Source organism: Dinoponera quadriceps, unplaced genomic scaffold, assembly GCF_001313825.1.
Source record: "Dinoponera quadriceps isolate SergipeBrazil2010 unplaced genomic scaffold, ASM131382v1 scaffold1889, whole genome shotgun sequence".
Lineage (NCBI taxonomy): Eukaryota > Metazoa > Arthropoda > Insecta > Hymenoptera > Formicidae > Dinoponera > Dinoponera quadriceps.
In genome coordinates this window covers 161731-176163 of record NW_014557272.1, presented here as the reverse complement: position 1 = coordinate 176163, position 14433 = coordinate 161731, and the positions used below count along the sequence as shown (strand labels likewise).

At 42.8% G+C, this 14433-nt stretch overlaps 2 protein-coding genes across 2 annotated transcripts in view; both read left to right on the top strand.

The window, feature by feature from the left end:
- The first annotated feature begins 3425 nt into the window (after positions 1-3425).
- LOC106748872 (dnaJ homolog subfamily C member 8) lies at positions 3426-9071 on the top strand. Its single transcript, XM_014627790.1, has 6 exons — positions 3426-3525; positions 4357-4515; positions 4597-4663; positions 4738-4832; positions 5487-5632; positions 5755-9071. Exons 1-6 carry the CDS (start codon positions 3439-3441, stop codon positions 5987-5989), a joined length of 789 nt encoding a protein of 262 aa, XP_014483276.1. The 5' UTR covers positions 3426-3438; the 3' UTR covers positions 5990-9071.
- A 3676-nt stretch (positions 9072-12747) lies between these two features.
- Positions 12748-14433, top strand: part of LOC106748849 — a 67396-nt gene continuing 65710 nt past the window's right edge. The window contains exon 1 of the mRNA XM_014627738.1: positions 12748-13274. Coding sequence (XP_014483224.1) covers positions 13216-13274 — 59 coding nt within the window. The 5' untranslated portion in view covers positions 12748-13215. The remainder of the gene's footprint in view (positions 13275-14433) is intronic.

Below are 14433 nucleotides of genomic sequence, written 5' to 3'. Positions count from 1 at the left end.
AAATACCAGGGCGTTCAGCATCTTGATTTGACGCGCCTAGTTAATTGCAGCGACCATCGAAGGGCCATTAATATACTGCGATACTGAACGCATAATGGATAAGTGTACTATAACCGCGTCAATCGCGGGGAATTCGGACAAAAAGAAACCTTAGACTCTCCTGATCATCGTCGCTCCTAATTAAGTGTGTTTGCGAATTCGCAGATGATATTCTCGACCAATCTATTTGTCTATAATCATCGCATTACTACGGTGTCTGTCTTGTCTAATATCACACGTACGCTCACGCGACACGCACGAATGTCTCACACAAACGCAAGAAAGAAAGAAAGCAAGAAAGAAGGGAAGGAAGAAAAAAAAGAAGGAATCTAAAGTTTCGATCCGCTCTTCTACACGCGTCAGGCGCGCACATGGTATACATTTTACACGATATACATATATCCGCTTTCTATTAATGGTAAGCGCTTCGGGTGCATATCGAGAATAAGGCGTATATAGATGTAACGTTTTTACGAAGAAATATATTTTGGCAAATTCTTCGTGGGCGAGTTCACGGGGAAACCCCTCTGAGGAGACCGACACCCCTCGAGACCGTTCAGTTCTTTGCGAGAGACGTTTGTACAGGGTGCCCCCCTCGAGATGAGATCCTCGCAAAAGTGGGTGCGCATTCGAAGCAATCGATAGAAATTTATCGTCATAATTCCCGAGATTGATGCTCTCTTTCATAATGTAGTCGTTTAATTGTCGTAATTTTGATCGTGTGTCGTCTGTTCAATCAGTCTGTCAGATTGAAAGATACAAGTTCGTTTCTGTTGGGTTTAATAAGAATCTCGGTCGACATCTCACAATGAGATTATCTTCAGCGCGATTGCGGGCGGGAGCGACGAGTATAAAACGACGCGGAGCTGATCGGTCGGGAAATTTGTCGCCGACACGGAGGGGGACGCTCTGTATGAAACTTAGAGATTTATTACCAGTCACCTCGCGTATGCACTCACCGTTCGTTTCAATCAGCGAAATGAAGTGACTTCTTTTACTTAGAGACTCGGTGTATAGTATTCAAATATATAGAAGTATCGTTAGTTCAGCTAGCTTTTGCGTACTTTGTAAAATGCGCGCTGTAATAAACATCGGCGGCATCGTAAGCGTGCGATTCAACGAGGCATATCGGCGGAATGGCGCACGATAGTCGTTTGAGCTCAGCCAATCTTGAACTCAATTGAAATGTATGAAAAGCAAGTTCCTTTCGCGTGTAAAAGTGATCCACGTTTCGAGAAAAAAAACGAAGTTTATTCTTTACGATCGCACTTGTAATTTCCGCTCGAGATATTATCGATCGGAAAAATTAATATTCTTACGATGGTACAAGTTAAATTTTTGCAAACAATTTTCATGATTTTTACAGGCTGTGTGCAATTTTTTGAAGATACCCGTTACGTTGTGGAAAATGAATTACGCATTACACACGATGAATATTCATAATTTTGTCGCACTGAGATTGCGTTTTATCGAAAAATTGTGTTTCGCGTGTCGCTCCGATACAGCGTTGAATCGCGATAACACGATCTCGCGGGACATTTATTATGTAGCCGCGTGTTTCCGACTCGACTGGATCTGTAATGGATTAGAATAATCGTTGTTACGCACCCCGCTTACCCCACTTCTCGTCTGTTGATGCCATTAATCGCCTAGTTGCCGTAGCGTATAGTCACGTGCAAGAAAATTAACACTGTTGTGAAGTTTGTATGTTTCGTTACAATCGAATCGCGAGAACCGCATCTTGTTCTTTCGTTTCCTCGTGAAATCGCGCGCTCCTGTCATTTTCGTGTCATTCTTTCATCTCATTAAAATCGATTTAATTTATAAAACGTGAAGAGAAAATAAGAGAAGAGCTTCGTGAAGGACGTACGGCTCCTGAAATCATTTCTCGACGTATATCAGAAAACGTAGCTCTAATAATGCTCCATTCGTATTGCATTTATTTTTCTTCGAGGTAACATGAGCCATTCGCAGAGCCCACAGTACAGTAAGTCTATTCATCAGAATTCCATTCGCGACTTTCAATCTGCGAGAGCAGACTTTCAATGTGCGCGTGTCGAAAGTATCTCGGATATCCGGCCTTGGGATGAAATCCTCTTAAGGATGCAGACATTAGAAAACTGCGTATATCAGTGGTGTGGATTCTCGCGACTCGACGGTAACGGCTTTATGTCTGAACAAGTGTTCAATAGTAAACGATTAGTCTAGTAGAAGTCATGCTAGATTAGCGAGACGTAACAAGTGCTAGATGTCATAGCGTTACACACTATACAGTTACTCCACCGATCCTCCTATTTATCGCACCCCCGTGTGAGTTTCTCCCGCCGGAGGGAGGGATAGTTAGTAGCGACATTGTATGTTAGGCTAGTACGCCAAACTATACTTAGATCCTAGTCAAAATCAGTTTGACGGAAAAGTGTATGCCGCAATAACGCTCTGATTTCGTTCGATGTGTCTTTGTTATCGTGAAAGAGGCATTACTCGTTTATTGGCTGTTATAAGCTTTGTTAAATAAAATATTACGAAATTTTACATGAACGCAGCCGACGTCTTTAAGTGGGCCTCCTTTCTGTTCCCGATTCTTCGATAGTTCTCTTTTCTTTTAACCGATTATTGATATTGAAGTACGTTTTATATTTTATATTTTGAAGAGATGTATTTATATTAAAAGATGATTTGTTATATTTTTTAAGTAACAAGATTTTAATTTGTTATAAATGTGAATATTATGAAAAATCTTTGTGATATTAGAGAAAATTTTAGATATCTTATATTATAATATTTTATATATGAATTTTTGCATATTATTTTATATGTGATATTTATTCTTTTACATTTCATATTATACAGAATTACTGTATAGTTTCGTACTATGTAGAAATTTAAACGATGGAAAATTATTAGAGTGAAACAATGTAAATGTAATCATTTATTTTTTTTTATAATTTAACAGAAGTAATTAAAGTATACATGTCCTTAGTCGAGATTCAAACCCTCTTTAGACGAGACTCAAACCCATTTAGCATAACAAACGTAACTAAACTTTTTAATTGCATTTGAATAGACTAGTAGATCGATTTTTAGTTTCGAAGCCTCCGCTACGAGCCGCCATCATTTTTGTCGACAAAAACTCGTAGTATAACTCAACGACAGATGAGACATGTCTTTATTTTCAAGCAATTTAGATGAAAACCAACGACGACGTGCAGATGTTAATAATAATGACATTAATAAAAATTGTAAATATCACAGTTAGTGACTTTTATTTCATAATTTTCTAATGTCAATAAGTGACAACTCGGTCGAAAAGAGCTTTCTCTCCACCAAGTCGGTATTGCAGTGCCGATAATGTCGCAATCTTACACGAGATAGGCGGCACCGTGAAATCTGGACCTCCTAATGTGTAAGATGGCCGCCACCGAGTCAAGTTTATCCAGTGAAAATCCCGCCAAGAAAGAAGATGAATTCAACGAATTTTACACGGAGGTATGCGAATCCCGATTAATTCCAGCGTCTTTTCGTGCACGGTGTTATCAGTGAACCGGTACTCCCGTTTCCGCGCTCTGACAGTCACGTAAACAAAGTTCTCAGCAGGTCCTGCAAACATCACTCTACACTCGAAATAAAATAACAGGGCACATGTTTTCGAATGTTAATTTATGCGTCCATTGTTCTAAATTAGCATACGTGATCGTGCTAAGCTTATCAGCGATATTATCGTGGTAAATAGCGTTTAATGTCGATGACTCCTAACCTATACGGGTGTGTTTGTGTTTGCGTCCAAGTGAGTATTTCTCTTCTTTCGCTATGTATTAGGCTTTCCACGGGACTACTTCTCGATACCATTACGATCAAACCGCTTCTACCGATTTTCTCTATGTCGCACCTATTCGCTTTGCAATCGTGGCATTTTCATACTCTGTTCTTTATGAGGAAAATAAACATGACACGCTACTGATAATGTCATTGTTGTACAATGGTATCTGTTTACAAGAACTGCTTACGTCTGTGAGCAGTTGTATCTGTTTTTTCTTTACGTTCCTTCATCTGACATTACTGTAGATTTTAGAAACACATGCTACAATTTATTAAGATATAAAGATAGATAATTATATAAGAGATATTAGGCATGTATGGTATATGCTAATATTATATAAAGTATAAATATATGAAATACATTATACACATGTTATAAATCCACATACGTACACAAACAAATATTATCTCATTATAGTAAATATTGGATTATTATTATTGCAATAGTTGTTCTAACATGTTCTAATATACTCATAACAATTTTGTTGCATTTCTCTATAGGTTAAGGAGATTGAGAAAAGAGATTCTGTGCTGACACCTAAGCAACAAATTGACAGACTACTAAGACCCGGCTCATCCTACTTTAATTTGAATCCATTTGAAGTCTTACAGATTGATCCAAATACTGCAATAGATGAAATAAAAAAGAAATATCGTCGTGTGAGTATCTTTATGTGCAAAGAACTTTACATTCTTCTGAAATGAGCAATCAGACCTGATTCTTCTGTTTTTTTTTTGTAGATGTCTATTTTGGTACATCCAGACAAAAATCAGGATGACGCGGAAAGAGCACAACAAGCTTTCGAAAGTGAGTACAACAATGAGAAGATATTAAATATATTGTAATAAACGTGTAAAAAATAATTATCTTGTCAATTGTAGTTGTCAATAAGGCATGGAAAACTTTGGAGAACGAAGAAACTAGATCAAAGTGTATGGACGTCATTGAGGAGGCAAAGGCTCGGACCGATCACATGGTAAGCAAATGATTATATATATTAATTAGGATAATTATACATATATTAATTATATATATTGATATATTGTGATATAATACAGGTTACTTGTCCATTTTTAAAAATCTCATTTTTGTTGTTACCCTTATGTGTCGGTAGTTTAAAATTATCAATATTTTATTTTTACTTCCTCTTTTTTAAGAATGATCTGAAAACATGGACAGCAATTTTCGAAAGTACCTCGAAAAATGATAATTTTACAAATATTTAGTATACTTCAGCCACTCTTTTCACCATCGAAAGGTGAAATTAGATAAATACATTAATCTAAAAATGTAGCCTAAACTTTATCGAAAACAATGGGTTTTGTTTTAAGATTCTATCTCTTCTCAGTTCTGAGATATTTGCATTTTCATAAATTCGAAAATTGCTGTCCGTCGTATTTTCAGATGGCCGTTATTTTTGAAAGGAAACAACAAAGATAGCTTTGAACCATTGACATATAGGAATAATAACTGACAAAAAAAAGATATTTTTTTTATATAATCGAACAACCAGACAACTCATAATTGTATCACTTGAGATGGATTGACCAATTAGCGTTTGAGATTCTCCAGTAAGGTGTAATGCAGCTCGTTTATTTATACAATTGACAACGCCGAATATTTTTTATAGATTGCAGAGAAGAAGAAAAAACTGAAGAAAGAGGGTAAATCCGAGAACTCGGGTCCGACGCTCCTAGAGGAAGAAACTGAGGAAGGTTATCGGCACGCTGTTTGGGTGATGACGATGAAATTGTTCGCTGATATGGAGCGAAGAAGGTAAATTTTCATCTTACTCAAAAACTATTTATTCCCAACAACCTTAAATCCTTGATCTCTTATCAATCTCCTTGAATGCCTCGAAAAATGCCTCACTAACCGTCACTGTGCCTGCTTCGCAGGCGAGAGCTAGCTACTAGAGACGCGGAACAGCGTAAAAGAAAGCGTGAGGAGGAATTATCTGCGGAAGCTCAGGCAGCATTGGACCGCGAGTGGCAACGCAACTTCGAGGAGTCCAGGCAGTCGCGCGTCGACAGCTGGAAGGCTTTCCAGTCCGGCGCCAGCGCGACGAAGCAGAAGAAGGCGAAGAAGTTGAAGGCGTTCAGGCCGCCGAAAACGAAGGCGGAGTCGCGATAATCGCGGATTTCCCTCACGTTTCCGTCTCCGTTTCCCTTTCCGTTTCTCCCGCAGATTCTAACGTTAGTCGACGCGACACTTTATCCTAGACATTTTTCTCGTAGCGTTAAGATAGATTAAGCGCGACCGTAAGTCCACTTTTTCGCTTAGATAATGCGTGGTCTGATGCCAGAAAGCGAGGACGTTAGAGATGCGCGAACGCGCGAGAAAGAGGGAGAGAGACGCGGAATGAAAGAGCGGAGCGAGAGCGCGAGCGAATGAACGAGGAGTGCGTCTCTTTTTGGCACACCGTGTGTATGCTGTTCGAATGACGTTTTTCCGTGTGCGTGCTCGATGTCGCGTTGTTCGTTTTTAAAATTGCGCCATAAAATGCAGTGCAAGACGTTTTTCTCGAAACATCACGTAATATTTTGACGCTCGCTATGCGAATTAATGTGATTGCGAGAGAAAGAAAGAGAGATAGAGAGAAAGGGGCTCTTGCATCGCCAGTCTCGCGTCTCTCCTCGCGGATCCGAGCGATCGGAGATCTTTACGCGTGATCTCATCATCACAGGAACATCGATGACGTAAAAGAGTGTGTAAAAAAGGGAAACAGGATATAGAAAGACAGAGAAGAGAGAGAAAGAGAGAGAGAGAGAAAGGAAATTTCTCCGTAGTACTGTACATTGATACCGCGTATCGCCTGTCACGTAACTGTCAATTTTATAATATACGTGTGTCTCGTACTTTTACTGTTAAGCATACGATTGTCCATCATAGGGAAAGTGCAGTTAGCTGTGTATTATAGTGACAAGCTCTCAAGCTGAGGTCGAGGATGTCCCGCAACATCCGCGACATTTCGGGCGAGACGAATTGCGCGAATTAACAACATGATATTTCTCTCCGTAACTTACGACGGAAATCGCCGGGAAATCGTCGCGAATGCTTCATCGTTCGCGTAGCGGGGCCCGATATGTGATTCACCGAATATCAGCAAAATCCTACTCGTCGAGGCGGTAAAAACTTGACGAAGTTTTCACGCCCACACATGGGGAGGATTCACTTCGCGTTGTCGCGAGGGGATCCCATTCTGCGTTTCGCGTTTTCTCCGACCAAGGACTCTATCGTGATGCACAAGCTCGCCCTCCGTTACTCGATATCGCGATAGCTTCTCTCAATCGTCTTGTCGCGAATACGACACACTTCGACGTTGTACGACCGCGACGAGCCATCGGCAGCGAAAGTGATTCTTTTGAAATTTCGCAACTGTGAACTGTGAATATAAACATACATATATATGTATTTTACATATATGTATAAATTGTTTCCAAAAGACTGTTTATTGTGCGGGACGCCATGCCGCGACTCTTCTTTTTCTCGAACGTGGTCGCCTAGTGTGTATGTCGCTATTTATATATATATCAATGCATTGAAGAGTCTTCTACTGAATTGTGATTGCAACACCAGGGTGTTTGTTCACAGACCGCGCGAGCGCGCGCGTGCGTACCACGAGAGGAAAACGCGCACAGAATCTGCGAAGAACATTAAGACGTTTATCAGAGTGTTCCTCCAATTTTCCCGCACCTCCCTCCGGTGAATTCTTCGATCGACTTGATCTTTCTCCCAGAGAGAGAGAGAGAGAGAGACAGATAATTGCATAAAATTGCAGGAGAGCGTCGATTCCGAATTATTTGCAGGTGTCCGTAGATGAGAAAACAAGATTGCGATATCCCGAAATGATTCTCTTCTTTTCGAGTTACATCTGTGCATACGCCGTGCGATACAACTCGCTACTAGCCACACTGGTAACGACGTTTCCGCAATCGTTCCCGCTATTCCTCTTATATATCACAGGTGCAATATAGCATAATTTACATTGATTATACACACGATCAATCTAAGTACAATATTATATATATATATATAAAATATTATATATATATATATATACATATATATTACACGCCGCTCGAAACAATTAGGGAATTGCCTCTTCGTGTGCCTGTATCACCTGGAAGATGTTCGAAGTATCCAGTGTACTTCTCTCAATATCTTGTGATCTCTTGTCCCTTTTGATCTCCAATTTTTAACGAAGATATTTATATTACAATATCGCTTGTTCTCTTGATTCAAGCAGTAGAACTGTTCCATGGAATCTCACTCATTTGACACGATCTCCTCGTTATTTCGAGCAGCGCGTGTCTCATACTAGACAGTCTAAAAAAAAAAGAAAAACACAGAAAAAGGCAAAAAAAACAGCAACAGTCAATCTTTTGTATGTGAAATTAATATAGAACTTTCTTTCAACAAGGCACATGCAGAATATCTTTTGTCAAGATATTCGCGTTATTTGCGCCATGTTGTTTGTGACGTCATGGTATTTAAGAAATGTAAACACAATGCGTCGCGGGCATTCGTTAGCCCGCGAGGCGCCGGTGTCAACATCGCCAGCCAGTACGACGTCGTATGTGATCCCGATAGCGCGTACTATATTACAGTCGTGTATACCGACTGTTGACGGTTTCGTTTACGAAAGTAATTTCAGAGAGAGTGAAAGATAGAGATCTCTCATTCGGACGGTTCTTCTCAACCGTCAGAAGTGTCTCTGTGACGTGACGCGATGCCGAGGAAGAAAAAGAGAACGAGAGTGTGCGTGGACAGAATACTCCAAATACTTCACGAGGAGCAGCTGATCCAGCAGAGAGAAATTCTGAGATTAGCGTGAGTACTTGGAAAATATTAAATGTCGGGTCTGTCGAAAAGTTTCATGAAATTTTCTTGAGTGATAAACTGGCCTGCTAAAATATTAGAGACTATCCAAGCTATAGCGGCGATTACTCAGTTGACGAACAATCAGTTTTCGTTTCGAATGCAGTACAGTCAAATTTCACTCGATAATTTGAATCAAACTTTTCGACCGGTTCAATATATATATTTTAGTTAAGATGTATTTGATTTCATTGTGATTACACATTGTCATTAGTTTAGAGCTCTTGAGCAACTTTGCGCAGAGCGAATGAGAATTTAAACGGCTCGCGTGAGCGGCGTTTTCATTGACATGACGCGTAATTTTAAGCAAATTATATTTCTTTCTGAAATTGTATTTCTTTCTTTATTTAATTTAATTAACCTTCTTCATAAAATTAAGACATCTTGAAGTGACACATATCTGCGACCATATCTCTATGTTTACTTTGTCAGGAAGGTAAACAAGCGACAGGTACTGTTACAAGAGCTGTTTCCCTGACCTTCGCCATTGCAAATAGCTTCACTGTCTTGTAGTACTCCAGACGGTTCTGTAGTATTCCGGTGACAAAAACTGCCTTTTTTGCAATAGGAACAGACGCAATCGAATGTTTTATAAGCATGTTCGTTGTATCTCGCAATGGAAGAAAATTTCGCCGCCGTCGTTGTATTATTATCGTAATTTCTAACTGTATCCTCTTATCGGTCGAAAATTTCATCATTTTTTAATCGAAACTCACGACTCGTCTCTGTCAATGGTATCTTGGCAATAGACGTAATCGCTAAGAAAGATAATAGCAACGAGAAGTTCCAAGATGTACAGATAGTTTGGTAGAATTTTCTTTTTCCAGTATAAAGTAGAGAATTTTACGAGAAATTCAGCGAAACACACAAAATGCGAGATCGTACTCGCTATGTAGCTATATTATAAATGTAGCTCATCGTCGGGATGATAGCATTGCTGAAAAGGAAAAAGTACAAGGAAAAATTATCCAGCCGAGGTCCATGCACTCACCTGCGATCGAATGCATTTCACGCTACCGCTTTACCATTCACACAGACGGTGCGTGAGTAGAATTTAAAAAACCGCCTTGCGCGGGCTCATATTTACGCGCGATAATAATTCGGTATTCCCGGTCACGTAATGAAATTTCTAAGTCGATCAAAACTAAAACGATATCTTCTCGTCTAATGCAATTTTATATTCTTTTATATTTATAAAATCTTTTGCGACATAACTCGAAGAAAGAGAAATTCTGTCTATAATATAATTTTATGTGTCGTATAATATAGAAAATATTTGAAGATTTTCGTCGAGATTTATGCATAGAGAAAGGCAATAATTATTATTAACATTTTGAATATCTTCAAAATATGAGAGTACAAGAGGAAAATTTATTTAACAGAAATTGCGTTGATATTAATGATCATCACCTCTCGAACGCCTTCTGTAAACGTAAACTTCCTCATCTTTTCATCTAGTCGTTAATAAAATATTTTCGTGTCAAAATGTAATAGATATAAATAGATACATAGGGAGATAATAAAATATTTTTAAATCTTCCAACATCTTTTTATTTTTCGAAGATATCGAAGAGATAACAATAATAATAATTATTGTCTCACCCTATGTAAAGTTATAAAAATGAATATATATTCATCCATTGTCTCTTCGCAATCGATTGATTTTATACACAAAGACAGACTTCCGCTCCGAATTCCGTCGCCGAAATTGTAAGTCGTCCAGAGCGGATTCTCATCAGTGTCGTTCTGTCGCTGCGACGGCTAACCCGGTGGTGCCTACGACAGTTTGTCCAAATAATAGCTGACTAACAGCTTGTCATCGCGTCCAAGTTATTCGCTACGTGACAATGCATCCCACGCCGTGCATTCGCGCTCGACAGGTGCACGCGTTCGCGGGTCGCATAGCTCGCAACAGGTAGCATCGCCTTCCGCGTCCTTTCGAATTTTCGTCGCAGCACACCTAGGTTTCTCCGCGTAGGCGCGAGATGCATTCGCGGCAGGCGCTCGTCCGGAAAGAGAAAGAGAGAGAATCGTGAGTGCCAGTCGCGCGATAGTTTACCGCAAGCGATCTGAATGGAATAAGAAGAAACCGAAAGTACGATCGAACGACCGGTGTACTCTTACACGACCGTTAGTACAGTGAATGTAATAAATCGCGAGGATATCGTGAGCGAGGAGTATTACGAGATGGTGTGAAAATCTACGGAACTCGTTCGTCTTCATTATTTTTCCGGTCGTTCTTTCACCCCCGCGTCTATTTTTACCTGAACACATATTATTAACTTTACTTAAAGTTTCGATGCATCATTATTATGTTTATTTTATATTACTATCATTATTTTTGCTAGATGTATCCCTGTTTACCGTTATTTTTAAATTATCGCTCATAATTAACTTGTCTTAATGATCACGGGGCGTGAAGTAATTAAATTGATCACACATTGCTGAATTTACATGAAATTTTAACGCGTCGTTATTATGCTTAGTTTAAACTATCGTTATTTTTGCTTGATACATCCTGGTTTACCGTTCATTTTACATCATCGTTCGTATTTGTTTTTAGTGAGCGTGCAAGCTCGCATCATATTTTTAACGAGAAGACAGCGAACGCGTAACACGAAATGCGGTAATATTCATAAGGAACAGAAACACTTCAGAAATGGACGTTTTGTTCCTTGACGGTGCCGCCTGACACGACGCTAAGCGAGGAATGAAGTATCACCGCGACGATTACGGCGATACCGATGCTTCCATGCAGGTGAATCACACGAAGGAAATAACGTTGCGGCAATAACATTGACCGCATACCCGATGGAAACCTCGCAATGGTATCATTTCCTGCGACATCGCTCTCCTCCTCACCTTGCTTGCGGCGGTTACTTAAATTATTCCAGTACCCTTCTCGCTCGGTGCAAAAAGAGCGAACGCTGCATGATCCATTGACGTCACGCGTTGCAACGCGCCGACGATCGACAGGATCATCGTCACTGACGTATCGCGGATCGCCTGCCGGATCGTTCCGCCTTCGCGCGCAAGAAAGCGAGATCTGTTTCGGGAGCTTGCGTCTTGGAAAAATTAACAGGCGACGGGACGAAGTCGGCGTGAGAAATATTTGGACGAAACGAATCTGATTATCGATGGTGGATGAAGCGTTGGAGGGACAAAATGGAGAGAATAAGGGGAGAATTTTGCGAGGGGACACGATTACGTTAGATACTCGGGAGAGATTATCGTTGGGAGAGAGAATTCTATCGTCGCTCGATAAGCGTCGTCGTCGCGTTTCGCTAAGTTTATTCAAGTTCTCGGGACACGAGATCCGTGGAAACCGACGGATCCTCGTGCAGTCCCGGTCAGCGATCGGAGTTCAGCATCTCGCCCCGGAAATCATTCCGACGAGTCTCGAAACCTCTTGCTCTTGCCCGCATCATCGCATTATTCTCGCGAAATCCCGATTTTTCCCTCGGGCTGCTCGAACACGTCATACATCACTGACCCTCGCTGCATAGATACGTTCTCACACGTACACACACTTGCACACGACCTCTCCCCGATAGCGAACGGCACACCTATGGAAACAGGTAGAACGGCGCCACACAGACGCGCACGTGCACGCACACACGCGGAGCCGAAGAATTCCACGTGCGTGGCGGGCAGAGAAGGAAGAGAACACGACCGTACGGAACACACGCGCCCAACTCGCACGCACACACGTGATATTAAGAATCATACCTCCGTGCGCGCGAGTGGAAGGAAAAGAATACGCCGCGCTCCTCCACACAAACTCGCGAGCAGGTAAAAGACGAAGAGAACACGGGCCGGCGTACGTACACACACCCGCACCGCCATCCGCACACGGACAGGCGTGGAAAAACGCGGCGTGCCTGCGTACGTGTGCATCCGTGTGTACATGTGTGCGCGCACAGGTAAGACCGACGACGAGAGCGAACGAGCGCGCGAGTGAGCGAAGCAACGACACTCGTCGGGGGGACCTCAGTGAGGTGTTCACCGTCGTGTGTGCAGCTCCTCGTGGTTTCGCGGGCCTCCGCCTCTTCCTCCTCCACCTCCCCCTGCTGCGCCCCGGACTCGGGGGACCAGGTAGACGGAGAGCGAGGACGGGCCCCCCGGGACCGCTCTTGCGTCGGTACGTTAGCCTTGATGGGCGCCAGCCAGCCTGGACACGCACGCATTCAAGCCGGCGACCCGCCTGCGGAGCACACGTGTGCCGTCGTCGTCGTCGCGCGCAGGTGGTTTTATCCGCGAGGAGACCCACGTCTCCCACGTAATTCGGCCGCGAGAGGAGAAGAGAAACCGACTCCTCCCCCGGAGGGAAGAAAGGAGGAAGAGGCTCGCGGGTGACCTCCGACGTCGGCGTGGTCCAGGAGGACCTCGCTTCGGGAAAAGTGGAGGAGGAGAGACCGCAGGATGCTCGGTGATTGATCCGGCCGGTGTGTGTGCGCGCGCGCAAACGAACGGCGAGGATGTCGACGACGGACGTGGTCCGCATCGTGCAGCAGGGAGCCGCCGACGAGGACCAGGGGTAATCTCTCTCGCTCTCTTCGGCTCTTTGATTCGGCAGGGACGTAAAGAGCGCGCGTGGTGAAGGGCCTCTCAGCCGCTCTCGGGAGTATAATCGGTGAAATACGGCGCAGTGCGCGCCGATGGCAGTGAAGGTTACCGTGCGGGAAACGCGCGAGATATATGCGAGGATCGCGGCGAATCCGTCCGATCGAACGGCGGTCCCGAGGTGGAGGAAGCTCCTCGGCAGTGAGAAGAATTCGAATCCGTTGAATTCCGCCTTGCGGCGTTCGATTCGCACGCTTGACTCTGTGGATCGTTCGGGAACGATCTGTAATTCAGCGTTGAATTTAGAGCGGGAATTCCGCTGACGAGGGAAACTGGATTGAAAGGATCGATCGTTCATAGATGTGTACGCGTATGCGTTTAATTCAATGTCCGAGTATTCCCCGCGGAAATTCCATCGGGTTGATGCGAAAGTTCGTTCCGTTTTTCAATGAAAATGTACATTCGCTTATTTTGAAATACAATCGATCAGTAAGCGCCGTTTTGTCCGACTACCTGTCACCTCTCCGGTAGCTTCCCGCGCTCGTAGAAATTCTAGGATTTCTGAGCGAGAAGCTGATTATAAAAAAAAGGGGCGAACAATTGCGTCAGAATAGAATTTCCTGTCGAATTCTGTCGTGAGTTACGAGTGGTCTGAAGCGCGAATTCGAGCCGAATTACTTTACGAAGAATAATTCGAGGGACGTTCCAAGAGAGACGCTCGGTGAAGCTCGGTTTTAAACGCACGTGTGTCCGCAGATTGAGAGTTCCGCGGCGACGTGGTTGGCCGAAGTTGCGAGTGAGAGTCGCGTCGGATTCGTAGTCGGTGGACATGCTGATGGTGCGTTTCGTGCCGCAGGCAAATGGTGGATCGGTTGTTAGGAATGGCAGGAATTTTCGGCCCGCCGCTCGTAATTACGACGATGATTACGAGGAGAAAATAACGGGACGAGGAAAAGTTTCGTGGTGAATAATCGGAGGAGGTCACGCATTCCGCGTCGACTCGCGAGCGAACGAGTTCGTTTTGACGTCACGGCGGTTAATATTTGACACTGAATTGTCCTGTCGATTGATAAGAAGTCGGTGTGCTATCTCCTTCGTGAAAAAAGTCACGTAGAAACAAACCGGGAACGACG